We start from the raw sequence: 27,491 nt of genomic DNA on the forward strand, positions 1-27,491 counted from the left end.
TTTATTTATTTGTCTAAACGTTCTCTAAAAACATAGATCATATCATAATAAGTCGTTAATCTTTTGAATGTTTTCCACGAGTCATGTTAATATGGATATTAACATCATAATTATTTATATTTCATATGTTAAATCATAATTTGACCATACATAATGAGATGATGATGTATTATTTTAGTGATCCTGCACATGTCTATTTAGAGGCATATGTTATAACATTATTTATTTGCCATGTGTCCCTGATATGTAATCATTATTTAAAGAAGAAAATTATGGTATAACTCATTAATGTAAGAGATTTAGATTTGTCTTTGTTTCTATCAATTAAAATTTTTTAGAATCGAATATTACGTATTTTATCAAATAATAGCTTATCATAACTAATATTTATCTTTTTTATTAGATATAAATTTTATAATTTTTATACTATTTATAAGTGTCGTTTGATTTTTTTATGGACAAAAGTTTTGTTTTTTCTATCCGAAAAAAAAAAAACCAGAATGTTTCTTATAGTAAGATTTAAGGAGATATACGTACGGTTCAATTTAATTAAACTAAAGCAACAAACCTTTTTTTGTTTAAATCAAGTAATACGTGTTGAACTGCTGATAGAATTCCATTTCCTCATAATTGCAAGGGCAAATCACTTCAATAAGTCAAATTTGGGAAAAAATTATACAAATCAGTCAAATAAAAAATTAGTTTACGAATTAATAAAGAGATATTTTTATATAGTTCGAATCACTCTAATTCGAATGTTATTTTCATGTAATTTGAATCACTCTAATTCGAACTACATACGCACACACCTATTAATTCGAATTAATCTGATTCGAATTACATCGACAAAATCAGAATGATTCGAATTACACACGTGCATAATGTAATTCGAATTACTCATGAGTTAGTTCTGCCAATTCTTTTATTAAAAAATTAATAATTTATTAAAAAATTAATAATTTAAAAATAAAAAATATATTTTTTATTTCATGCATTAAAAAAAAGCTAACAAAATATTTAATTACGAGACTTCTTTAAAATATTAATGAGCTATCAATTTGAATTTCATACAATACTCTTTTGTCCATTTTTAATAGCTCATGAATATTTTTTAATAAATTTTTTTAATAAATTTATTTAAATTATACCACAAAAAATATTTTATTCCATACAAAATAATTTTAAAAAATGGCTTAAAAGATGTTAGGAGTATTATAAAAATTTGTAATATTCTAATAATTTAGGACATTAAAGAAATAGTCTACATAGTCAATAATAATTTAGAAATTAAAGAAAATATACTTTTATCAAGTATTTACCTAAATTACTAGAATATTACAAATTTTTATAGTACTCATAACATTTTTAAGCCATTTTTTAAAATTATTTTGCATAGAAAATAGCTTAAAATGCCCTTTATTCAAGTTATGATCGTTTGAGTGTGAAGAGGTCAGGCTGACAGCTTTGGCAATTCCTTCAGTTTCTTGTATTTTTTTCACTTTTGCATGCTTCCTTTCAATTCTCTAAGCCATTTGTGCCCTATAATCTCTGAAAACACTTAACACACATATCACGACATCTAATGGTAATAAGAGATGATTAATATTAGCAAATATAAGGCCAAAGAAGCATGATTTCAATCATAGCACAAAATTAGGAAGGAAAAATGTAAACTCATGCAAATTATATGAATAAGTGTGTAAAGAATTGATAAAAACCACTCAATTGAGCATAAGATAAACCATAGAAGGAAGCGCAAATGGAACTGCCGCTTGTCTTAAGGAAGCGCAGATGGAACTACCGCTAGTCTGAAGGAAGCACAGACGAAACTGCCGCTTGTCTGAAGAAAGCGTAGACGAAACCGTCGCTTGTCTGAAGGAAGCGCAGATGGAACTGCCGCTAATCTGAAAGAAGCACAGACGAAACTGCCGGAAAGAAATGCAGATGGAACTGTCACAAGGAAACATAGACGAAAGAACTGCCACGAGAATATACAGACGTAACTGTCGGAAAAAAAATGCAGACGAAACTGCCACAAGGAAACACAAACGAAACGCAGACAGAACTGCCACGAAAAAACGCAGACGAAACTGTCATAAAGAAATGTAGACGGAACTGCCACGCAGACGGTACTACTACGAAAAAACGTAAACAGAACTGCCACGAGAGAACGCAGATGGAACTGTCACGAGAGAACGCAGACGGAACTGCCGGAAGAGAGCAAAAACTATATGATTTCTTCATGAGAATAGGTAAGGAGCAGATGACAATGGTGTTTGATCATTCGACTCAAAAAAACATAAGACAGAAAAAATAGGCTAGTCGGTAAGGTGAAAAAGCATCAAAGGAGTGACAAAAGAGAAAGAAGAATGGCATAGAAAAACAATGCAAAAACTACGGTGATTTCACCACAAGAAAACAACCTATCCTCTTCAAGGAGAATACAATGACTCTAATACCATGTTAGAAACAAGAGACTAAACTGGAGAAAGGATGATATATTATTGAGTGCATTCAAGTTGTCTATTCAAATTGTTTAGAATAATACAATATAAAAGAATATTTATAGGTACTAAGAGAATCGTAATAATAAAGACGTAATCTCCTATAATAAATATTCAGATATACTAAATAATTGGAATCACCCGGATTCGAATTACTGTTGGTATAATTCGAATCAGGTTGATTCGAATTAGTGGGTGTGTAATTCGAATTACATAGAGATAAAATTCGAATTAACCTAATTTAAATTATATAGATATATATCTCTAGTTGATTCATGAATTATTTTTATATTTGACTGATTTATGTAATTTTGAGCTCTCATTAACTAATTTCAGTGATTTGCCCTAAATGCATTATGTCTAGTCAAGACTGGAGATAGCATCTAATTTTTGTTTTGGCGTGGAAATAACATATTAACATCTAATTTAATTTGTTATAAGCATATTAGTTAGATTGTCACATCATTAATTTGTATTTAGTACTTGCCTTCTTTATATATAGTATTTAGCACTTGTCTTCAACTTAATTACTCACCAAATTCTAATTATATATGGCGCATGATTTAAACTCAACTCAACAAGTTTCTTATATTAAATGCACTATCATATATAATTAGTAGAGTCCATGTTTAACGAGTTTAATAAATCATGAACAACAACATATATATAGTTTTTAATTTATTCTGTAAAAGTTTAAATGGGCAATTAATTAATTAATTTAATTATACATGTTTTAAAGCACACATGAAATATATTTTGAGCAATGCTAGGGGCCAGTAATTTTTGTGATTGTTAGCTATCAACTAGCCATCAATGATGATTTGATGGTATGAGATTGGTGTGAGATTTCATCCAATGGCTCATCTTCTTCTACTGGTTATATGCTGACCAAAATTTAATAAAACTGCTGGTCCCTAAACTTTTTCATATATTTTATGACCCTATATTTTACGATATTTTTATTCGCATGCATGAGTAGACTTATTGAAGAAGACTTGGAAAGAATCAAAATGTCAAAAATGCTTAGAAGGGAATAATATTCTAAAAGCAAAGCAAAGGAAAACGACAAGTCACCAAAAAAAAAAAGGAAAACGACAAGAGAGAAGAACTGAAGAAGAATAAAACTTGCATTTATTTAATCAATAAATGGATAAGACAAATTACGCAACCTGTGAATAAAATGCCGCCGCCATCTTTGTCCAATTCTAATAGTAACAAAAACGAACAATACATAAAGAAAATAAATAAAAATTTACATGCAAATTAATAGTTAAAAAATTAACTGTTAAAAAATAATTTAATTAAATATAACAAATTATTTAATAATTTTTTACTATTAATTTTACGTAAAAATAACTATATCTAAATTTTTATTTAAAAAATAATGCTAATAGCAAAAGTTTTAATAAAAGAAATTATTGTCAAAATTTCTTTTTTTAACGTCAAAATTCTTTCGTTTTTAATAAATTACTCTCTAGTAAAGAGTTTGTATCACGCAATTCTTGTTTGTTGTTTGTTATTTATTTAATCTTTTGACTACTTTTAAGAAACTTTACGGCCTAAATTTTAATTATTTTACTTTTAAAATATTGTTGAAATAAAAAATCACTTTCATTGATGGGATTAATGGATTATTTTTAAAATTTTATTATTTATAGTGAAATAAATTTAAAACATCTAAATCTATGCTAGAAACATAAAAACGATGCTCAAATACTTTAAAATTTTAAGTTCGTAGAAAATTTTCCACTAAAAATCATATTTTAAAAACTTTTTAATGTAAATTTTTTGGAACATAAAATGTTACAGTGTTACACAAAATCAAACGCTTGCATTAAATAGTTTAAATTAGAGTATTTAAAATATAATTAGTTTGACTTAAAATTAGGAAAAAAAGGTCAAACTTTTATTAATAGAATTCAAACATATTTTAAAAGAAAATTAGAGGAGAGAATAAAATTTTGGCTAAAACAACTACGTCACATATATATATATATAAAATTAGATGAAAATTCACGTGAAAACATTTTTATGTGAAGCTAACATAAAAAATTATTAAATAATTTGATAAATTTAACTAAATTATTAAATAACGATTTTTTATTAACAAATTTATATAAAAGTAATTATATGTAAATTTTAAAAAAATTAATTATTAAATTAATTATTTATATAAAATATATATTAAAAATAAATTAAATAATACATTACATATATATTTATACAGAAATAATAAGAAATGAATGCATGGACATTCGTTTGTTCGTTCATTCTTGCAAATGCTAGGAATTTGTTAGGCAGCCGAAAGACATTCTAGAAGAGTAGAATACAATTGATAGATATATATTTTTTGAATATATTTTATGTTCGGTAAAAAAGGTTTAATTTTAATATATTAACACGTAATTATATAATCATATTTATTTTTTTAAATAATTATTTAATATAAAAATTAGTTATTTTATTAATGTAGTCTTATATAATTAGATATATATATATAAAACTATTTTATTTTGACAATATATTAAAATTAAATTCGATAAAAAAATTGAGAAATAAAAAAATAAAAGAAGGTAAAGATATTATTTTTTTTGATCTTATAAAATAAACAATATTTCTCCAATTAACGATTAATTATCTATATTATTAGTATTTAGTTGACCCCAAAACAAAGTAGTTAAGTCTTTTATTTATTTTCTTACTTTTTCTTAACAAAATTGTTATCACTTTCTTTTCTGGTCTCGTTGCTCGTTTTTCTGACAGTTCTCTTCTCTCTTCTCTAAAAGCGTCAACGATAACTCTGCAAAAACGCTTTCTAAATCAAATCAGACAGGTGAAAATGTGAATTCGATGCAATTGCGATTCTATAATTCTCGATCCTAGTTTTTTATTATTACTTCTTATTATTTTTAGAATTCATGGTGAATCTAGCTTTGATGTCTTAGCAACAAGATTCAGTTATGAAAATGCGTTTTTACTTTTTCGGAAAAGTAGTGTTACAGTTAGTTGTGATCATTGACTTTTTAGTTGACTTTATGAACTAGTTCTGGTTTGTCTGGTTTTCTGCTTCTCTGTGCTGTTCTGTTTGTTATGGATGGATCGTTTAGCTGTTAAATTTTACTTAATAATTTGTTTGGATTTAATTTTTATTTATTGTAAATATAATATACTTTTATATAGCATCGTGTATTGTTACATCGACAAAGGTAGTTATCTTTTATTTCCAATGCTTAAATAGTCATCTAAAACAATGAATTAGAATTTAGAGTTGATGATTGTTAGTTATTAAAATTATACTCAATTTATTTAGTGACTGATTTTATAAATTGCTGGTGCAAATTTGTTGCAATATTTTGTAATTTAATGGCCTGAAAATTTCTTGGAAGGAAGTTATAGTAAATTGATGTTGAGAAGTAAGCTATGAAATGTTGTAATATGAATGCTAAATAGTTCCAGTGAATATTACATGGTTGTGGCGTGATGAGTGTTTCACTTTAATTGTTTTATTGTCAATCTATCTTTTAAAAACTTCAATATAGGTGAAGGAAGGCCTCTAAATTATGGGAAACACTGAGTCATATGAATCTGAAGAAAATCTTTACCAACAATCGTCATCTTATGATCAGAGTTCGGTAAATTCTGTCTATCATCAACCTTCTTCTTATGATAGGAGTTCAATCAATACTACCTATGATCAACCCTCTTCTTATGCTGGGAGTTCGTGGAATACTAGCCACCATCAAACCTCTTCGAATGCTAGGAGTTCAAGCAATACTAGGCCTCAACATAAGCAGCAACAAACATTTATAGCTGACAATTTCAGCTCTTTGGATGAGGTTTGGGTTACTATTTTGCTTAGTGATTTAGTGAGAATACTTATTATTAGTATTGATCTTGCATTACAAGGATCATCTCTATTGGTGAACTGGATCGGCTATCTGTAGCGATATTTTGAATCCACTTAGTTATATTTCAGGTTATTTCTGCTCTAAGAGATGCTGGTCTTGAATCTTCAAATTTAATTCTTGGTATTGATTTCACAAAAAGCAATGAGTGGACAGGTTAACTTTTTATTTTTAAAAATACTATGAATTTGATATATGTGCATATTAGCATATTTATACAGTGAATGTTGAGAAGTCACTTCTTGATGATTGTAGGCAAGCACTCATTCCATCGAAAAAGTCTTCATCATATTGGAAACAATCCTAATCCATATGAGCAAGCCATATCTATAATTGGTCGTACTCTTTCTTCTTTTGACGAAGATAACCTGATACCGTGTTTTGGTTTTGGTGATGGTGAGTATCTGTTCTGAATTTAGAGAGAAATTTCTGTATGTTTATCTTCTATTGATTATGGTGAATTTGCTTCTGCAGCTTCTACACATGATCAGAATGTGTTCAATTTTTATGCTGATGGTAGATATTGTAACGGTTTTGAAGAAGCACTTGAACGTTATAGACAGATTGTTCCACACTTAAAACTTTCAGGTTTGTTTACAATATTATATTCCTTGGTTGCCGGAATTTGGATCTTGGAATCGAAAGTTTATCTCTAAGACCATGGTTTTGGCAGGAGAATAGTTATCATGACTTAAATTGGAAGCTAGTATTTGGAAATTCATCTCATGGTTTTTTCTTCGATTCAGGATTTTTATTTTCCTTGAGGTTTAGTATGTTTCTTGTATTATACAACTTTAGTATTCAAGACACTACTTTTTTTTGTGGCATTTTCAATCCTCGTAAATAAAATGATAAGCAATAAATAATCAAACCAAGGGTTTTGTTAGTCTTCTTAACTCTGTTCTCTTATCTCTTATCATAGTTCAGTTTGTCATTCCAAGAAAATGAAAGAGTCAGGGAGAAAATACAGGAAAAAGTGAAGATGGAAAGAGAGATTATAAATTTTATTAGTTGAATCAAAATGCCTGTACAACATAGGAGTTATATTTGTAGCTGTTGGTGTAACCAACAGATTTGACAGTAGTGCATAGTAGGATTAACATTATTCAGCTGTTGCAGTGCATAGGAGCTTATCTTCTGGTCTTTAGTGTTGCAGTACATATTTTGGTGCACTTTATTTAGTATTACTCATTTTTATATGGTATGGAGGTTTGAGCAGTAGCGTGGAGATGAGATGTGATTAGAAATTGTTGCATTTGGCTATAGGGATGTCAATACCACCCGAACCTGCAGGTACCCATCCCGTCCCTACCCGCTCGGTACCCGCCCCGCACCGGAATGGGTTCTTGGGAGGGGCGGGGCGGGATCGGGTTTAGGTAATACCCGCCCAGCTATATATATGATATATATAATTTTAATATATAATATTTATAATATATGTAAAATAATTAGTAAATGATCAATAATATTATATCATATTTAATTTTTATTTTAATTTATGCTATGTATGTGATGATGGTTATATAAATTTTGAAATTTAATTTTATTTATTGAATTTTAATAATTATAGGGGTGGGTAGGAGCGGGGCGGGTTAGGGTTTAACGTTTTACTACCCGCGGTAGAAGCGGGGCGGGTTCCATGCGAGTTGTTGTATGGCGGGCGGGTCGGGTAGAACAAAAACCCGCCTTGTTGCCACCCCTATTTGGCTACAGAGCGATTCCAAAAATCTTGCCGAAGATCTCTTCCTACTTGACCTTTTGTCAAATAGGCTATTTTTTTAGCCTTCTAAGAGGGTTCATCTCTTGGGTTGAATTGATTGATTCCTTGTATGATAAGCAAAGGGACTAGTGTGCTTTCTATCATAGTACATCTTTAGTAATCCTCCTGTATTTTGTTCATTTCTGTTGTTAATTCTTCATTGTTTTCCAAGAGGGAAAACTCTATCTAAGAGAGCTTACGTATAGTAGCAATGATATGAAGATTTGATTATATAAGGTTTTTCCTTGTTATTAGGTCCAACATCATTTGCGCCGGTAATCGATGCAGCAATTGATATTGTGGAGAAAAGCAATGGTCAATATCATGTTCTTGTTATTATTGCTGATGGACAGGTTCTATCTAATCTTTCTCTCAATAATTTCTTTTCATGGCATGAATAGCTGTATGTTTCTACTTGTCTTCCTTTTATTGATAGTATTTCTTCTTTCTCTTCAGGTTTCCAGAAATCCAGATCCAGGAGGACGCAAAAGGCTTAGTCCACAAGAACGAGCAACTATTAATTCTATAGTTGCTGCAAGGTAAATCCATATCGTTTGTAGTCTTTTGCTGATTTCTATGGTAGATGTCTCTTACATAAACCTATTTTGGTTGGTCAGTCACTATCCTCTCTCAATAATTTTGGTTGGTGTTGGAGATGGACCGTGGGATGAGATGCAGCAGTTTGACGATAACATCACGGAGCGCTTATTTGACAACTTTCAGGTACTTGATAGTACTTAAAATATTCAAGTACTATGTATGCTTCTATAGTAATAAGCTTCAAGAACCTCAAAGTTTAGCATATTAATGAGCTAAGGGGATAATGTAATACATCAGCCAGTTCCAAAATTAAGCACAGTTTATAATTAGTTGGACATAGTGTTTTATGATGCTATTCTCTTTGTAGAGAGAGATATATAATATGGAATTCTACTATCTCAACATTAGTAAGTGTAAGATGATTCTTAAGCAGGTTTACCCAACTCCTAACATGGATTAGGGTGGCTCTTTAGTTAAATTTGAAGATAAACCTTCTATAACAAATCTACCAGTTTCAAATTCCATCAGGACTTTATTTGTGCCATTTTTTCTGCAAGAATCAAACATTCTCTGGCATGTGATTTAGTAATTAGTAGTGATCACTTTGTAAAATGCCTAAATTACTGCTCATAATTGCAAAACGTGACTGGAAAATTCAGTGTTCTGTATTTTAATATCCTCTCTTGCCTTATGAATTCCCCCTCCCCCCCCCCCTCTTTCTTTTTTTTTCTTTCTTTTGATGAAATTGGCATATAATCTACTTTGGTCCTTTTTATCCCTTACAGTTTGTGAACTTCACAAAGATCATGTCTGAGAACACAGAAGCATCAAAGAAAGAAACAGCATTTGCACTTGCTGCTCTTATGGAAATTCCATTTCAATACCGAGTTGCCCAAAATATGCAACTTAACAAGTAAGCCAAGAACTGCACTTATGAGTTATAATACTTCTAAATTATATACAGGGAAACTCAGTCCCCAAATCTTTTGACGCAGTAGCGACTCACCAGTTTATCATCATAAACGGCCTCTCCCTCCACCAAAGGAAGTAATAGATCATGATAATGCAGTCCCCATGATTCCCCCTGTGACAGAAATGCTGGAATCAGCTGAGGAAAAAGCTCCAGCTGCTTCAGAGCCGGTTTGTTTCCTTACTCCTCCAGCTTGTTCTCTCCTTGATTAGATTCATGTTGACATCTCATCATGTTCCTGAGCTAACTCTCTTTATCCTATTCAAGGTGTGTCCTGTTTGCCTGACCAACCCGAAGGACATGGCTTTTGGATGCGGTCATACAGTAAGTCTCATTGATAAGCTTTATTCTTGTTTAATGCTATATCAACATGCTCTAGAGTTTCTTATCTCTGTTTGCTTCAATCACATATCTTAGAAAGGGAATTTAGATTTAGATTAACAATGCTACACTAGTGTATGTATGTTATCTCCACACTGAGAGCAGTTTTGCACTGGCTGAAGTTAGCAGCTTACTTCAAATAATATCTTTATCTTCTGTAACATACTATGTTTTTGTTAAAGTCCTTTTAGATTTTTAGATCAAAATTTTTCTTCAAATAGCTTTGTGCTTCGTTTATACAAGTTATGATATTTTAAAGAGAAACAACCAAGATGGTCATCCACTTCTCCATGTATTATTATCCCCAACATTAATATACACCTGGGTATATGTATGTTAAGATTTTGTTACTACGAATAAACAGGATAATGATAAATGCATCCTATTTTTGTCTGTTATGTTTAACTTGCATATTGAGTATAATTTGCATGTACAAATGTGTCTGATATTATTTTGTCATTTGCTTTTCCCTTTTTTTTTGTTCGAAATTTTATTTAGACTTGCAAAGAGTGTGGCATGACATTATCTGCATGCCCGTTGTGCCGGCAGCAAATTACAACTCGTCTGAGATTGTACACTTGAGCCGGTGAAGAAAAGGATGTGGGGACACCTACTCTCGGTCAAAAACAGAAAAATAAAGTTGAAGTAAAAAGCTAAAAAATGAGAATTGGAAAGTAACCGACGGGTGGTATCTACATTATTCAAGCATTCAAATATCATTTCTTGAGAGCTGGAGATCCTTAATCTATGTTCCGTTGTTACTATGATCCAGTGAAAGATGGATACGTAGTAATAACTACTGTACCATTATTTCTATTTTGGCTTACGGGCGAAGTGTAAAGAATGGCTGGGCAAAGCTGCGATTGAACAAAATGCTTATTGAGTTACATGTATACATAGAGAGTCTATCAAGGTAAACTTCATCCTGCCAAATGGTCTGAGATATTGGTTTGTAAAAAATAGGCCGCTAGAGGTAATGATATGTTCAAAAACTTTACATAATCCTTTTAGTATTATTACCAAGGCCATAGTCTCATCGAGACTTGTCTCCGAAATTGAAGAATACAGTGTGATTTTATGTAAATAAAAGCAAAGTGCTACAATTTTTTTCTTACCATAAGAGGGTCCTAATATTATCACACGATGTAGAAGCCACCTCACTTAGGTGGACAACTAATGCATCTGAAAACGCCTACAAAGTGAATTCACTCATTGAAGATGGGACAAGCCTATACACCCTCTCTTTCAAGGATCATAATTAAGATATACCTTGTCGAGAGAATTTCAAAACATGGATTTGATCGTCAAATTATCATTATATCTACTTAGTACTCATTGACAACTTATACGATTTCTTGCAGGGTATAACCTTCACATTTAAGTAGCCAATTCTTTTAGAAACAAATTTGTCATTTACTGAAACAAATTTATGGTATAACCTTTACATTAAGCGTGCCCGAACTAATGAACAAATATACAAGCTTAAATTATGAACTAGACTATCCCACTAGAAAATTCATATCTAGACTAGATATAGACCACGCAAAAATCAAGCCTCACTACATTTACCTTCCTTCCAGGAGCATGTCATAGGATTCCGAATCCGCAGGCAGACACAGAGGTTGTACTTCAATCCCCAAAACAGCAAATTAGACTATGTGAACGATTGTAAAATTAAGGTATCTGGCTTTCATGCGGAGAAATAACTAATTATGGATCTTGACAAAATCTTAGAAGTTCCAACGGTCAAGTTGCAGCTTTGCTTCAGCCATATCTTTTTGAGCCTTTTTTCGTCGATAAAAAATAGGACAATCACGACTGTAACAAAAAAAGGCAGTGACAAATCAGTTACAGTGAGTAACTGCAACCACAATCCAGTGACATGAATAAGAAACTACGAAAATTTCCACTAAACTTATATTTCAGCCTCCAGGTTGTGACTGACTGCTAAAATAGTCTGGTGCTTAAACGAGCATAACTCCAACTAAAATTCTCCCTTAAGTTATACAAAGATATCAAAAATATAAAATACCTTGTACAGAGAACGTCCTGATGAAGTGAACCTTGACATTCCTGGCACTGTGTCCACAACCTCCCAAAAAGCATTTCTAGTTCGGAAACTGCAGTCACACCATCACATTAAGTTCAATAGAAACAAAATAGCTTGGACCATCCATTACAACATAACCATCTGAAATTGAATATTCGGTAATGAAGAGATCGCTACCATGTGTCACTGTTTTGCAGTACAGCTCGGCTTCCCTTCCTTTGCAATGTGAGCAAAGAGTGTGATTTCCCTTGCTGAACCAAATGCAACAAAAAATAGTATTATTAGCGCTTTGTGTATCTTTCATATGATACAAACATAAACATCCATTTTACATTCTTTAAATGTGTGCACAAGTATTATCAGATATGGTACTAAAGCAAATATAAGTCCCCTCAAAAACCTTGTGTTACAACTAAGAGTGTGTTTGGTTGAAGGGTAAAAGGGGGTTTAGGGTAATGGAAAGGTCAGCAGATGAATCGATGGTTATTCAACATATTTCTAGTGTTAAGAGTCTTAAGTATTTTGCCTACTAGAACCAAAAGACGCAACCACTACAATTAGAAACATAGACAATTAACCAGGAAAATATTAGAACCTAAAGAAAGGAAAAATTGGGTACCTAAGTAAAGCTTTGCAACCAATGCAAGTTAGCTGTTTCTTAGCAAATTTCATGATGCCACTGTTTGACGGAGTAGAAATCGAAATAGATCTTGTGTGGCTTCCATGGAGAAGTTCTTTGCTAGCATTCTTCAGAATTGGCTCAAAAATCCTTAGAATTGGCTGTAACATGAAGATAATCAAGATCGAGAACTTTAAATATTGGAGAAAATGTAAAACACTTATCAAACCAACCTTGCTGATTTGATTCTCAAGATAGTATTGGGGATCTATAGGAATATTGTTCTCCAGGACGTATATTGGATCCTCTGATCTCTCATAAGCCTAATTTCAATACACATAATCAAAAAAGTTATAAAAAATGCTTTAAAGTTACCGAGAAAAACAATGGGGAGGGGGAATGTGAATACCTTGGCACCCTTTGCAGCTTTAATAATGACATATGGTACTCTATCCCCAACATTTGGAGCAGTGGCAGCATCTCGCTGTCAATTACAAATCAAATAGAATAGACTTATGACCACAGAATTAAAATTCAGAAGTTTAAAATGACAAAAACAATAAACATAAATCTCATGGCTTTATTAAACAATGCATGGTTTCACAAATAGTTTACAAACATTAGGAAGCATCAACCCATGGGATATACACATACACAGTGCAAAATACCAGCATCCGAACTAAATCATGTTTTATGACTTTTTAATTATGTATAGCTTTTGAGAACTTGGCTTTTTAGGAATGACTATGTTTTTGAAGATAGGATCAGTTCACCTCACTATGGTTTCCTTGGCAGCCGGGCTCACTCAAGAATTTACTTCTGTTTTCTCTTCTTAGTTTAGTTTAGCTGATTCTCAGATTTAAGAAAAGGTTTATTCTCTTCATTTTGTGCTTTGTTTCGCAATCTGTTCTCTTTTACTGCTGCAAACCTAAGTGGTCGACCCAAGATTTTCCTTTTTTTTTCTTTTTTCATGTTCTTTAGTATGAGACACTAAATGTGATCATATATTACAATAATACTGAATTATTCTTTGACAAATAAATCTAGTTTAAGAAATAAGCATTGCATTTATTTATCACACCAAACCTTGCGCATCCTTTCAGCAAGTTCAACATGAGCTGCCTTCACTTCATAATCATCTCCTGTCTTTGTCAAACCCTATAAAAGCAATCAAGTTAACAGCAATTATATTTCAAGTACACTCACATCAAATAATGTTCCACAAGAGGCAATTAACATTGTAAAAAAAATAAAAAAATAAAATAAAATAAAAAACTAGAGGATCTGTAGACCCCAAAAATTCACCTTTGTAATAACCAAAAGTGATAAATCCATTCGGTTCATAAGAAGATCTGAAATTGCATTTTTAACATATTGAACTGCCCCAGGGATGTCCCTATCAATCAATATTTTGTGAAGGCAATCGTTCACAAGGTTTTTGACTAATAAACAATTGTCTCTCCGAACTGTTTCAATACCTGTTGAACGTAAATAAAGTTTAAGAATCATTTCAACAAAGCAACAGGTCAGCTAGTTGATAAAGATTGATGTTTACCTTTAGTGTCCATTTTGTCAAAGTTGTCTGGTTTTGTCCAAAACAAACCAGCATATCTCTTCTTGCTAATTAGGAGATATGGAAAGTAAACCTTCTCAAACTCTAGTTTGATGGGCTTCACATAAAAAGGGTAACAAAATACATAAGGAAATAATAAAAATAACAAATAATTGAATCAATAATTTCAAGCACATTTGAAGCAGAAAAGCAAGCAGATCTATATTTGGTATTTCACTTTTTTTTGGTATTTGTTACATAACTAGAATTAACTTCATAGCATTTGCACCTACAACTTAAGATTCTAGCAATCAATTTCAACATCTAAAATTGCAAGGCACTGGATGCAATATCATTTACAATGTAGTTACTACATAATGGCCCTAATCAAACTTTTATTCTCTCCTTCAAAAAAATAGATGAAAGAAGATGCAGTGACAATGTTTCTGCAAGCTTGGATATCAGCTCCCTCCCCCCCCCCCCCCCCCCAAAAAAACCAAAAAGACCCAAAAGAAACCTGCAGAAAGGGGCTTTGTGAGGTGCAGCCATTACTTTATTGTTACTTGAAATTAAGGCTGCGTTTATTTACCGAGACAGGACACTGAGACACAAAATCGTGTTTGGCAAAAGAGACATGGGCAGAGACACTGAATTAGTGTATTTTGTGTCCATCCTGACAGGAAGGACACGGAGACACTAACAAGAGACACAACTTATTTTTTATTTTTTCTTTCATTATTCTTGTTAATTTTTCATAATTATATTTTTTATTGTTATATTTTTCATCTCAAATTTTTTAAATGAAAAAAAATTGAATTTTCATAATTTGTTCTAGTTTATCACCAAACAGAATGCAAGAACACAAAATTTTGTGTCTCTATCCATCAGTGTCTTGTCCTGTCCTGTTCTCAGAAACAAACGCAGCCTAAAGTATGTACAGGTACCATCCTATATTTCATTATTTCAACAGTCGTAACCACACAAAAGAAAATCTTCTGAACTCAAGATTTTATCACTTTCATGATTTATCATACAAGGACCTAAAGCAAAGAGATTAGAAGTGATTCTGAGTGTTACTTTTGTGAAAGTTCCACTAATATATTCAGCAGCTTCTCTTCCCAGGTTCATAGCCTCTTCTACCGTAGAGACACCAAACTGAACCATGACTGAATCCGTGTCACCATATATTACCTGTATGAAGAATTGCATTTTTTGTAAGACATCAAACATTAAAAAGATGCATAACCAAAAATATGAAATTATTTGCAAGGATGAAAAGTCTCAGGCTTTTAGCTCAAAGCTAAAAGTTTCAATTCCCAGATGCCGCACCATGGGACTAAAAAATAATTAGCTAATTACTTGCTGTAGCCCATACATGATATGTAACAAGGTAAATTTTCGTCCTATCTACTAAGTTCAATGTACAGGTCAACAGACACATAGACAGTTTCACCAACTAAACCTAGAACCCCATCATGTGCATATAACAGACAGCAAAAGCAAGAAAATTTCTAATACAATACCTCGGCAGTGTGTTCATAGCCATTAAGAGTTGTAAATTTATCTTCCACAAGTTTTTTTGTGTGCTCAATCATTTGTCGACCTTTTCAACACATACAATGCATATTAGGATTGTTATTTCCTTTAAAAAGACACATGATCTTGAGACTGTAAAGCATCACAAACTAATAAGTTGGAGCAATACCATAGCTAGTTACACTTGACGATATCTCCAAGCATGGTAACTGACCAATAGTTGCCCCAGTAAACCCATATACAGAATTTGCACTGATCTGGAGAAAACAGAAATAAAAGTAAAGAAATTACCAAGTAGTACAGTTATTACTTGTTAGTATGCACTGGATAATGGACTGAACAACTATCAAACAATGAGACATGGGGGGAAAAAAAAAGACATAATTATCATGCACAACTCACCTTCAGGGCCAGTTGTCTACCATCAAGCACGGCTTTCTCAAGGGGATCTTTTGCCTCCTACAATAGTAAAGGAAGACAGAACTCAAGATATTATAAAGAACTCAATATAGTAAAAATAAATATAGAAATAATTTTAGAAAAAAGGTAAAAAGCAAATCTAAATCTATAGTCAGTAGTCATAGAAAGTACAAAAACGATACCTTCAAATCTGCTTTTGCCCTTTTACGCGCGGCTAAAAGCTCTTCAAGAATTTCAGGAAGTATTCCCTATATAATTATTATGTCAACTTCACAAACTTCAAAAATGAAATCAGTTGTAGAGACAACTCAGTTTAAGCAGCAAAAGTTTTCAAGCAACAGACCTTCTGCAAATTTGATTTAACAAATGTTTCCCCAGATGGAGTTTTGTTCACTGATTCTGGAGGAAGATTAAGTTTCCGAACATCTTCAGGAGTCACCTTAAAACAGTAAACAAGAAGTGCTCAAAAGTCAAAACTGTTACCCCAAAAAAAAAAATCAATGAACCCTAATGAATAAAAATAAATACAACAGGGGATAAAAAAACACTAAGTTGCTCGTGGTAGCAGCTAGAAACATGAAGAGTTAAGATTTACCAGGGTACAATAACATAAATTATAGGCCATCATAATAGATGGATATAGTGATGCAAAATCTAAAGTAGCAATTGGCTTTTCATAGAACCCAGCTCTTGCCTCCAATACCTGCAAGTTGCAGAAGTTAAAAGAATCATGATCTTGTGCTTGACAAGCAAAAGTTGGATAAATAAACATCCAAACGGAAAATAAGGAAAAGGCTGCCAAGAATATATACACTTAAAATCATGCTTTCATTTTTTTTTCTTTTACTCTTTGTTTTTGTTATTTAAAGAGGGATAAGACAAGTGAAAAGTATTTTAAGAACTCCGATTTAATACAAGCAGAGGACTTCGTATAAATTCTACTAAACATTTTTTAAACTGTAAAAAATATTCTACCACATCTTTTCTGAGCGTAACAAATATGGTTACAAACAAAGAAAGTGTCCAAAAAATAAAAACAGAAAACAGTCTTTACAGAATGCAGCTACTAGAAGAGACTCGGTGACAACATTATTGAGCTATAAACAGCTTTCAAATCCACAAACATGTCAGCATTCAGCAACTCTGATGTTAGGTGGCACTGTGGCAGCAATGTCCTACTTTGCTACAACATTTATGTTTAGCATGTATCTATAAATCTATTTCATTCAACGCAGTCTTGGAAAACCCTTTGGGCATAGAAATCGTCAAATAATTTTGCTGGCAGGAAGCTTATTCAGTGTCTTAATTTCACATTGTATTAGGAGATATGACAAAAAGAAAACATGAAGTTATGCATATTTAAGGAAGATAGAGCTTGATATAATCATCAATTGAATAATTAAAATGAACTTACAGTGGCACCTTCATATGTTCCTTGTTCTGAACCAGCCTGTTTTACATTAGGAAGAACCAGGTTCTTCTGCTTTGCCTTCCTAAGGAGTTGAGAAAGTACCTGTAGGGAAAGGAGGGGAAAAAAGTTTAATTCCTTTGTCAAATTCATGTGCCAAATATTTGCCACATTCATAATAATTGATTATAAAAATTAGATATTATTTCTTTACCTTAATGCTTTGGCCCCTAGCAAGCAGAAAAGAAATTGGGACACCTGTTACTCGAGCCATCTCCACATAATTATAAATGAACATCAATTTATCTAAAAGCCGTTGAGGGAGATAAGCATCCTGCACAAAGATCAGAATAGATTGATTCACCGTTTTCATTTTTCAAGCACATAAAAAGAACGAAATAATGTAAAATGTTGCCATAACAAATTTACTACATTCGGCACATACAACTTTGATGAACAAGAAATAAGCATTGCAACTTCTAGAATATAGCCTACCTAGATTATTAAAGATTTTAAGATATCTAAACTCCAATTTTGCACTCCTTTGAATATGTTAAATGTACACATGTCTGACTTCACCTAATAGCCTAAACTTTGAAAAGAAATGGTTTGCGACATACATGGTCATAGTTTTAAATCCCCAATGACCCAGTGGCCCACATTTAATCCTTTCTGTCCCCCATTCTTCTAATTTAAAACAGTTAAATTTCAAGGTTGCTAATGCACTCTTCATACTTCAAGTCCTTTAGCCTCCTATGAGTTGCATGTGGAGTTATAATAAATGTAATGACATTCAAGTGCATTCACCTTAAAGCTTAAACTTTTGGGAGAGATGACCCATGATAATATATTTTGAAAACCTAAGTACTCCAATTTACAATATGTAATGTGCACCCAAGAATCAGCATTGACAGTAAAAAGATTCTAAAGCCAACTTCAGGTTTAGAGAAGTTATTAATGAATCTATTAGCATAGATAAAGTACACTAAACTAAATTTTGTCAAATTGTGACATTGTGTGATCATGTTTAATAACTCAGGTATTAAAAGTTTAGCAGAAATGTACTGATATGTGTTAAATGCCCTCCTGAACACGTATCATGTACTATAAGTGGTTACAAACTCCCCTCATGCATAGTATAAATATAAATGTAAATAAACAAAACAAATAAAAAATAAATATATGTATCAGCTGCCTGTCTTCATCCACAACTCCTCTGACAAAGGTAAGGGGCACCAGCTAAAATGCAGACCAAAAATACTACAATTATTAATCACATAGTCAAATCATAAACTGAATTTGCAAAACTTAAGTGATTTAACATCTTGATCATGGAAACATCATAATCAATTCCAAATTGTGTCAACATATGTTTGCCTGTCAATGAGAACTTGTTAAAAGAAACAGAAGACTTGACATTTAACATTTAACATTTAAACAAATGGTAGTGGCACAGAGCATACTACGAGAGAAACAAATCAAAATATGAACCTTTAAACAATACACAGCAAGGCGCCTCCTAGTTTCTGCATTTCCATTCTGAAGATCAGATATGATAGAATGGTGAACATCCTCTTTCTGCAGCATGCAAACAGACAGAGGCTTGTTAAATTGGTATGCTTTATATTTTTCCAAAGGAAAAAGAAAGAAAGAAAAATAAATCAAGCAATGAAGGCATGATGGAAGTGCAACATTTCAGTTTTTTTAAATATTTTGTGCTGGCCATTAGAATAGAACCACACAAAGCAAAAAAGCAAATAGAAACACATGCACAAATATACAAATAGTAACTAACACATACTAATCAAGATTTATTTTGCTAAATTATTATAACTCATTTAGTCCATGATGTCACATTTACAATAGCAAAAAGCCAAGGCAAAAAAAGATCTGTCAATTGTTTCTTCTACCAACAATTCATGTCTTATGAACAGTTCCAAGATGTATTAAAAATAGAATGGAGTAAGGAAATAATTACATGGAATGAAATAAAAAAAAACATTGCCTTACCTGCTCAGAAAGAAAGTGTGCTGAAACAGAATTCAAAGAATAAGAACTTAATTTGTAGTCTCTTTGCATAACCTTCAAATAAAACAAAGCCAAAAAAACTTACTCAGCAATAAAGTTGGATTATCCAAACAGAGGGTAGTTAATGAAAAGCAAAATCAACAGTACCTGGAGCAGATCAAACTGAACTCTCCCTTCTACAGCAACTTCTTTACTTTCTCTGGTTCCATACTGTCTACAAAACCATCAAGTAACACCGAGAAAGTGGTTGAAACAATTGACAGTGCAAAAACACAAATGGTAAACGAGATAGTTTTAAAATTCATAGAAAATGTTGAGGACCTAAAATGTTGTAATTACTTTTGAAACCAAAAATCCTCATTTTTTATAGAAGTTGATGCACTCGTAAGAAACCCACCATCTACTACAATTCCAGAAATTTAACTAACACAAATAACATGAGAGTGAAACCACAGAACAACGTGTTATTTCTTATCTTTACCTAGATGAAAAAGTTGTATCCTTTACTCGGACCCTACTGTTCCTGATACGGCCCAGAATAGGAAATTCTGCTATTTTCAAGGCTTGAGCTCTCTGAAAACAAGAAAAGCATAAACTAAACATATAATAAAATAGCAGCCACGACTAAATTAACCGAAGCTTCCAATGATTAACTGGTTATACTTTCTAATCTCAAAGATAACCAATACCTCAATAAGATATGGCAGGTCAAATTTGCAGATGTTATATCCAATTATAATATCAGGGTCAACTTCATGGATGAAATCCTGCAAGAAAATCATCCTCATCAAACTATAATAAGATAACAAATAAAGGATTATAGTTCAGTCAATAGCTGCATAATATCAAATATACTACATGATATACAAGTTCAAGACCCAAACCATTAATGTTATAGACACTAAAAAAACACCATACTGTATAATGAAAACACAAGATATCAAATTTTTAATTAGCATTCTCAAAAGAAATATAAAATATGCAAAAACAACAAGAATACCCTCCAGGCCAGAAGGACTTCTCTTTCTGTATCAAACGACATCACATCAACACCAACTATGGGAGAACATGAATTAAGGGTCATCACATTACGGATGAATGGCTGATCTTCTCCTTGTAATGTAACCAGATTAGCAATCTGCAATAAAAATGATATTTTGCAGTTCAAAATAATATCATTGTGATGTGAATGGTAGTTCAAGTGGGACAAGAGAAAGCATTGGACCTGGATAACAGGATCATGGGTAGGCTCAGGAAAATGACCTTTACGACCAGCACACTCAATGTCAAAACTCAATATGCGAAATGGTGCCATCTTTGAATATTCACCTTCTGGAGCATGGCTAATCAATTCCGAATGCCTATAACAAAGTTAAGGATAAAGAAGAAAAATCCAACGGTTGTTTTGCAAAAAAATAACCCCTCTATTAGAGTATTAGTAGACTATTTGATGGTAGTAAGGTACCACAAAAAAAGGATACAAGCAATCAAACTCTAACTGACAGTTAGACAAGCTTCTTGCTGTCTTCTTATATTTCCCAGCAGGAATTTCAATCCAATTACCACCAACTATATTGCAATCAATCATGAAGCGAAGGGCAAAAAGTACATTGCTTTCATAAGTCATGAAGCTCTTCATGCCAAGACCATTAAGCTGAATACCTCTATCAAGAATACCTACCAAGAATTATAATTTTGGCAAGAGAATAATTAACTTATGACCATTTGCTTTTGAGAAGGACAATTGTCAAAATGTAAATACCAAAACAATAATGTAAGGATTTGAGAAACTAAAACTTGATGCTCAACCTAAGGGGTAAGCCATGGTCATACCACAACATCACAATGCATAATAATACAGCTGATGAGAAGTAAAGATACAGCTTAAGCTTAAGCATTAATCAAGTAACACTGGTCTTCTTTGAACTCATAAAGATTATTAACATAATACATATAGAAAATCAACTAATAATATATACCACGGCAGCTGGCAACCATTGTGGGGAGAGCAACTACAATTTTGAGAAAGGGATGAGAACTGGACTGCTGATAATACATAATGCTCCTTCTCTGCACCAATTCAATACGACGAACAAATTTGCCCACGTTACTGTTTCTATTGGCCTCTCGCATCCTTCCCTGAAGAATCACAAAACAAAAATACAAGTAAATTATACGACTTATGACTCGAAGACCTATTCGTTCATTAATTAACAAAAAAAAAGAGAGAAGATGGGACAAAAGAAATATCCCTACGCACTAAGCCACATACCTCAAGAGTTTGATGAAAATGGGAGATATCATCCGGACCCATTCCAGGCGGGCAGCTGATGTAGAAATATGGTTCAAACCCATGAACATTGCAGCAAACACTGTGTCCTAACAAACAACATCAAGAGCATATTATATAATCCTACAAGGAACGACGTAGTTGAGCATGATAATGTATAGCTAGATCATGTACAAACTATACCAACTTTTTCAAGCAGGCAGTTTTTCAATGCTATTAAAACATAGATGTTGTCTATTAATACATGTGATGGGGAAATTATAACATGAACCATGAAAAAAGCAACTGGGTGTGCAAGGGAAAAAAATCCTTCATGGCCATGTTCACTAAGACAATAAGTATACAAGGATGCAGAGAGTTTAGCAAAAATTACAATTTCACAAGTCTTGTAATCTTCTCACAGTAGAGTCCATCAATAAAATTAATTCTAAATCATGCTGTCAGGTTGAACTTACAGGTGTAAGAAACATTTTTAACATAGGTACGCCAAAATATCAATATAGACCTTTCTAAAACATTTATCACTGCATATCTGCCATTTTTCAATTAGATAATTAGAAGTAAGTCTGCAAAGTGACTCTACGTTTAGACTTGTAAATCATGATTTCACCAATCAACCCCAAAACAATAAAATTAAAAACAAGGAAGGCCCGTCAAAATAAATGAACCTTATTCTGAAGTATCAAAATATCTATATATCTATATTTAAAAATCACATATCATGAAAGTAAAAATTTAGAAACTGTTAAAATCCAAGTTCACATTCATGTCATATTTTCCACACTGGAAAATCAAAGACTCACTTGTAGTTGTGGATCAAAGACCACAGGTTCAAATAGTTAACACTTGCCATGCAAGCTCCTTTGCATGGGCTGACTTCTACTTGGGTTGAAATATAATTTGATTATAAACTAAGTATAAGGGCACGAGGTCCAAACTCTTCTGATCTCTACACAATCTAAAATTCTTTTCAACTATAATTTCAAAATATTAATTGTAGCATTGAGGCTGAACAATAATGTATATAATTAACAATCTAATTAAATAATTTAGTACGATTCCATGTTAAAAACCACAAGTAGATAATATGAACTAATAGAAGTTATAAAAGTACTAAACCTTATCCATAAGTAAGGCAACAATTTATTTACTCTATGAACTAACTAAAGAATGATATTGGGACTAAAAGAGACTAATACCCAGCATTTTTTGTTGAAGAGTAAGTGAGAGCTTGATTAATAAGGAAAAATAGACATGCTAACATGTACCTTCAACTACTACTGCTCTCTTTAAGACGACTTCTAACCCCTAACTAATCAATCATTTCTTGATAAGTTAGACAGGAAGAACAATGCAACACTTTAAATAGATAATTCCAAAATTGTTGACTTCAAATGCTTTCGCAGTATGAAAAGTAAAAGCAAGTTCAAGCAACACTGTAAACGGATATTCTCAAATTGTTAACTATAAATGTTTTAGCAGTATCGACAGCACGAGCTAACCTTCCTTTGTAACACCAAATATTCTAATTATAGCAGCAGGTCCAGACGAATTCGGCATCAACACTTTGTGGCTCTCTCCAATTACGTAATCAATCTCCAGCTGCTGAAAAACTACATAACCAAAAATCCAAAATCAACACAAAAGCAAAAACCCTAGTGCAGGTTTTCATAACAGAAAATTGCTACGGCGGAAACTACTTACGGACGCTGCAAGATTGCGAAACGTAGTCGGATGAGAGGGGAGGGCGGGTCCACTTGGAGAGGCGGTTAGCGAGGGCCTGGCGCTCCTCGATGTCGCGGAGGATGAGGGACTCTTCGTCCTCCGTGATGAGGGTTTCGTTGAGGAACACATCCTCATCGACGAAATCATCTTCCTGAGACAGGGCCTGGGTTTTCGCCTGGGTGGCCGGCGAGGGATGCGAAGTCGGTGGAGCAGGGCGTTTCCGGCCGCCGCTGCTCATGGCTGTCACTGTAAACGAGAAGGCGGAGGAGGAGGGTTTAGGGGACAGAGAGAACAGAGAAGTGTAGTGTGAGTGAATGATTAATGAATAAGGTTCCCGCCAGTTTTTGGTAGCGAGCAAATGCAATTGCCAATTGGTTTTTCCCGCTGCGGAAACACGTGACACAAGCCGCAGGGTAAGTTCAGGTTTAAGCCATAGTCATCATAATCGACCCACTAATTAAATCATTTAGAATAGTAAGTCATTGGTTAGTGATTCAATGGATAAATATAATTAAATAATTATATAAAATTTTAATTCTTTTATAATAAATGTATTTTTTTAATTTTATTTTTAAATTAACTTAATTATTTTTTTTTTTCAAAATTAGGAGTGAGACTCGAATTTATAGGGGTGTACACTGATCGGATTGGATAGGGCCAAAAATTCGATCCGGTCCGCATTAAAATTATCGGATCGGATCTAATATCCGCAGCTTTTTAAGGTTGGATCAGATACCGAATATATCCGCAGAACACACAGTTATTTTTAAAAACTTATTTTTATTAAAAAAATATCATTAAATTTCATTTTTTCTATTCTTTAAAGAGTTATTCTCTACATACAAGCATTTTTACGTACAAATCATACAAGTCATTTATATTCACGCGTTTTTTACGTTTTTCTCTGAACCTCTTTTTCTTCTTCTTCTTCTTTTTCCGTGCCTCATCTTTTTCTTCTTCTTCTTCTTTTTCCGTGCCTCCTTTTTTCTGATCCTTCTTCTTCTTCTTCTTTCATGCATCTTCTTCTTCTTTTTCGTAATTTTTCTCTCTCGTTATTGTCGTCATCAACACCATCTCTTTCTCCTCCTTCTTTTTTCATTGAAATTTCTTCTCCTCTTTTTGTTTTCTCTTTCTCATTCATCATCACTTGTCTCGTTGAAGATAATAAATAATTCGGGTTCAGATTGTCAATTTAATCAAAACGAAATTGATTATTATTTTGAATTCAAGGCTAAAGTGTGGTTCAGTTTAGAAGAAAAAATATAGCATTAAATGAAACTTTTTTTGCAGCAAATTTGGGTGTAATACAAAATATTTGAGTGTATTTTTATTCTAATAAATTCTGTATAATTCAAAACTTTTCATCTTCTTCATTCTCATTTTCTATTGTTTCTTCTTTTTTTTATAATCATCACCATCTTCTTCTTCTTTTTTTTTCTTATTCGTATTTTTTTTATTTAACCTTATCAAGTTTCTTTTTACTCTCTTGACAAAAATAAAAATAAAAAAATCAAACAAAGAAGAAAAAGAAACACATAACGCAGCAAAATTACTTGAAATAGGATGAATTTACATTCATTTAACTAAAAGAAAGAAAGAAATAAGGAAAAGAAGAAGAAGAAAAAAATGCAGCATTAGAGAAAATATTTTTCTGTATTTGTAACAAATTTGGGTGTAACACTTTTACAGCCCAACCCAACTAACACCCGGGTTGACCTGGCCGCAGACAACCCGATCTCTTCGGTCGGGTCTGCGTATATATTCCTCCAATCTACGACCCGATTACACTCCTGCTACCAGCTTTACCCCAGCTGTGAGAAAGGAAGTTTTCAGGAAGGCCTCCTCCCGTGGAGCCCACCATACTGAGAAGGTATATAAGAAGAGGGTCTTATTCCTCTCCCGAGATACGTCACTAACAATTTTACACGCTTTCCGCATGCACACTTGACTAACTAGAGCGTTTGAGTGTTTTTGCAGGTGATACTCTCCCACTCCTCCACGTTAAGAGCTCGGGAAGTCGGGCGCTCTCAGATTCTATTCCTACAATACAAAATTAGGCGAAACCCCCTCTTATTATCCAAGGATCTCTCCGAATAATCCAGTATCTAAACTATCGAACAATACAACACAATAATTATGATTAGGAGAATTAGTGATTCGAATTACACTGTAGGTAGTGATTTTGACATTATTAACAAGACCAAAAAAATAATGTGATGAATATCAATGATAATAATAAAATAAATTATAATTTTAAGATTAGTAAAAGTGATGAATATGATACATAAATTATTACTGTCTATAATAGTTTATGTTTTATTCTATTACTTCTTCAGAAATTATTGCTATATATAGCGATTTTTATTTTAACCTTTTTTCATATAAATTTATGTTAATTTAAATTCGGTGCTATCAATGATGATTTGTATAAATATATGAAAAAGCTGCAATTATATTTTTAATTTGAAAAAGGTGAAATCTAATAATTTTAAATTCTAATTATTTTATTTAAGTAACTTATCCTAAAATTAAAGGTCAGTTCGGTGGCAAGCCAATATTTTCCAAACTCAATGCTTTTAAGTGTGAACTTGTTGTTTATATTTTAAAATTAATTCTAAAATAATGTTGTGACGAACATAATTTAAATTTTACCTTAATTTTATCGGTGGAAAAAACTCTTCAATTTAAATTTTATCTACAACCTGAATATTTTAATCGGTCCTATTTAATTGAACCTATGAACTTCAAGTTTATTTTCACTCAAATATAACATTAATTCTTCTACACTTCATAATATCAAATATTATTATGTATAATTAACAAATTAAAATACTAGTTTTGTTACATTAGGTATTTAGGCAAATAACAAAAATTTTGGGTTAAATCTTCACAAGTTCTTGGTTATATATTAAAGTTAGGGTTGAAAGAGACTAAAAAATTAAGACTGAAATAGAAAAATTAAGGTTGAATTAAGTTGTTGTAAACAAATATTTGGATATAAAAGATGTCATTAATAAATGGTTAAAAGCTATTAAGAATAGCAAAGTGTTAACTCCGACAATTGATAATGATAATGTAAAAAATGACCATGGGTTATAACTTTACTTTTATTTTGTTCTTTGTTTTCACTTGTTCTATCATGTTGTGTAAAATTATTTGTTTTTTTTTAAAAAAAGTAAGTCTTTGTATTGTATTTAGTATAAAATATATTAGATTAAATTATGTTTCAGTATCATATTTAATTTAAGATAAATATAAAAATTGATTGGTGAATTTAGAATTTAAAAAATTAAATAAGAATGTTTTTAAAAAAAATAATATTAAAATTTTATCTCTATTTCCAAACTTTTTGTATTTTAACTTATTTGAAGTATTAAAAAAACTAAAATTTAATGTCAAAACTTAAAATTTTAATTTTATCAATTTTTAACTATTAAATACAATACTAAATTTCAGTATTAATCCAAAAACAAACACTAGAGAAAGTACAATAATAAAGAGAAAAGACTATGAATATAAGCATGATTTCTAACAACACCAAAAACCTCTAACACTACAAAAATTGTAGAAACTTATATGTTATTATTCAACAGTTTATTTCAACTTCACATGATATAATTGTATGCAAGTGTTCACCCTCCAAAATTGGCTAATTTTTTTTATATGGAATAAAATTGGGTTTTTTTATCAAAATGCGCACGAGAGACACTTTAATTCCCTAAATGCGCACGGTTTAAAATCTTTCTGAAAATGCGCACCTCCAATTCTTGGTCAGTCTCTGCGAAATGAATTTTCATATCATCT

General features: G+C 32.0%; 2 protein-coding genes across 4 annotated transcripts; one reads left to right on the forward strand and one right to left on the reverse strand.

The window, feature by feature from the left end:
- The first annotated feature begins 5,136 nt into the window (after positions 1–5,136).
- Positions 5,137–11,173, forward strand: LOC112707937 (E3 ubiquitin-protein ligase RGLG3). 2 transcript variants are annotated; one of them, XM_025759988.3, is made up of 12 exons: positions 5,137–5,337; positions 6,044–6,340; positions 6,481–6,565; positions 6,665–6,805; positions 6,884–6,997; positions 8,424–8,521; positions 8,625–8,707; positions 8,786–8,891; positions 9,494–9,621; positions 9,707–9,848; positions 9,946–10,002; positions 10,558–11,173. In XM_025759988.3, the coding sequence occupies exons 2-12, from the start codon at positions 6,065–6,067 to the stop codon at positions 10,639–10,641; spliced, it is 1,314 nt and encodes a 437-aa protein (XP_025615773.1). In that variant the 5' UTR covers positions 5,137–5,337; positions 6,044–6,064; the 3' UTR covers positions 10,642–11,173. The 2 variants fall into 2 exon arrangements, with proteins under 2 accessions (XP_025615773.1, XP_025615772.1); XM_025759987.3 differs by having other exon boundaries at positions 5,176–5,337; positions 9,704–9,848.
- A 278-nt stretch (positions 11,174–11,451) lies between these two features.
- LOC112707936 (DNA polymerase delta catalytic subunit) lies at positions 11,452–24,113 on the reverse strand. Of its 2 annotated transcripts, none has more exons than XM_025759986.3 (30): positions 23,667–24,113; positions 23,465–23,575; positions 21,945–22,051; positions 21,652–21,811; positions 21,154–21,349; positions 20,898–21,033; positions 20,673–20,810; positions 20,362–20,439; positions 20,154–20,245; positions 19,820–19,886; positions 19,655–19,726; positions 19,136–19,222; positions 17,859–17,978; positions 17,651–17,749; positions 16,832–16,939; positions 16,580–16,675; positions 16,419–16,484; positions 16,219–16,275; positions 15,986–16,073; positions 15,804–15,883; positions 15,358–15,471; positions 14,284–14,398; positions 14,034–14,206; positions 13,815–13,886; positions 13,138–13,212; positions 12,962–13,051; positions 12,729–12,889; positions 12,287–12,360; positions 12,092–12,179; positions 11,452–11,877 (listed from the first exon to the last, which is right to left on the reverse strand). In XM_025759986.3, exons 1-30 carry the CDS (start codon positions 23,923–23,925, stop codon positions 11,790–11,792), a joined length of 3,267 nt encoding a protein of 1,088 aa, XP_025615771.1. In that variant the 5' UTR covers positions 23,926–24,113; the 3' UTR covers positions 11,452–11,789. The 2 variants fall into 2 exon arrangements, with proteins under 2 accessions (XP_025615771.1, XP_072057646.1); XM_072201545.1 differs by having other exon boundaries at positions 21,945–22,044; positions 23,667–23,955.
- Between the last annotated feature and the right edge of the window lie 3,378 nt (positions 24,114–27,491).

This window comes from Arachis hypogaea, chromosome 8 (assembly GCF_003086295.3).
Source record: "Arachis hypogaea cultivar Tifrunner chromosome 8, arahy.Tifrunner.gnm2.J5K5, whole genome shotgun sequence".
Lineage (NCBI taxonomy): Eukaryota > Viridiplantae > Streptophyta > Magnoliopsida > Fabales > Fabaceae > Arachis > Arachis hypogaea.

Excerpts from the sequence above, each read along its gene's own strand:
- LOC112707936 (XM_025759986.3), bottom strand. The coding sequence starts at position 23,925 with ATGAGCAGCGGCGGCCGGAAACGCCCTGCTCCACCGACTTCGCATCCC. Across the intron at positions 21,812-21,944 it reads ATTTTCATCAAACTCTTGAG|GGAAGGATGCGAGAGGCCAA; the intron begins GTATGTGGCTTA and ends GTGATTCTTCAG. Across the intron at positions 15,472-15,803 it reads GCTATGAACACACTGCCGAG|GTAATATATGGTGACACGGA; the intron begins GTATTGTATTAG and ends TTCTTCATACAG.
- LOC112707937 (XM_025759987.3), top strand. The coding sequence starts at position 6,065 with ATGGGAAACACTGAGTCATATGAATCTGAAGAAAATCTTTACCAACAA. Across the intron at positions 6,998-8,423 it reads TCCACACTTAAAACTTTCAG|GTCCAACATCATTTGCGCCG; the intron begins GTTTGTTTACAA and ends CCTTGTTATTAG. Across the intron at positions 9,849-9,945 it reads CTCCAGCTGCTTCAGAGCCG|GTGTGTCCTGTTTGCCTGAC; the intron begins GTTTGTTTCCTT and ends ATCCTATTCAAG.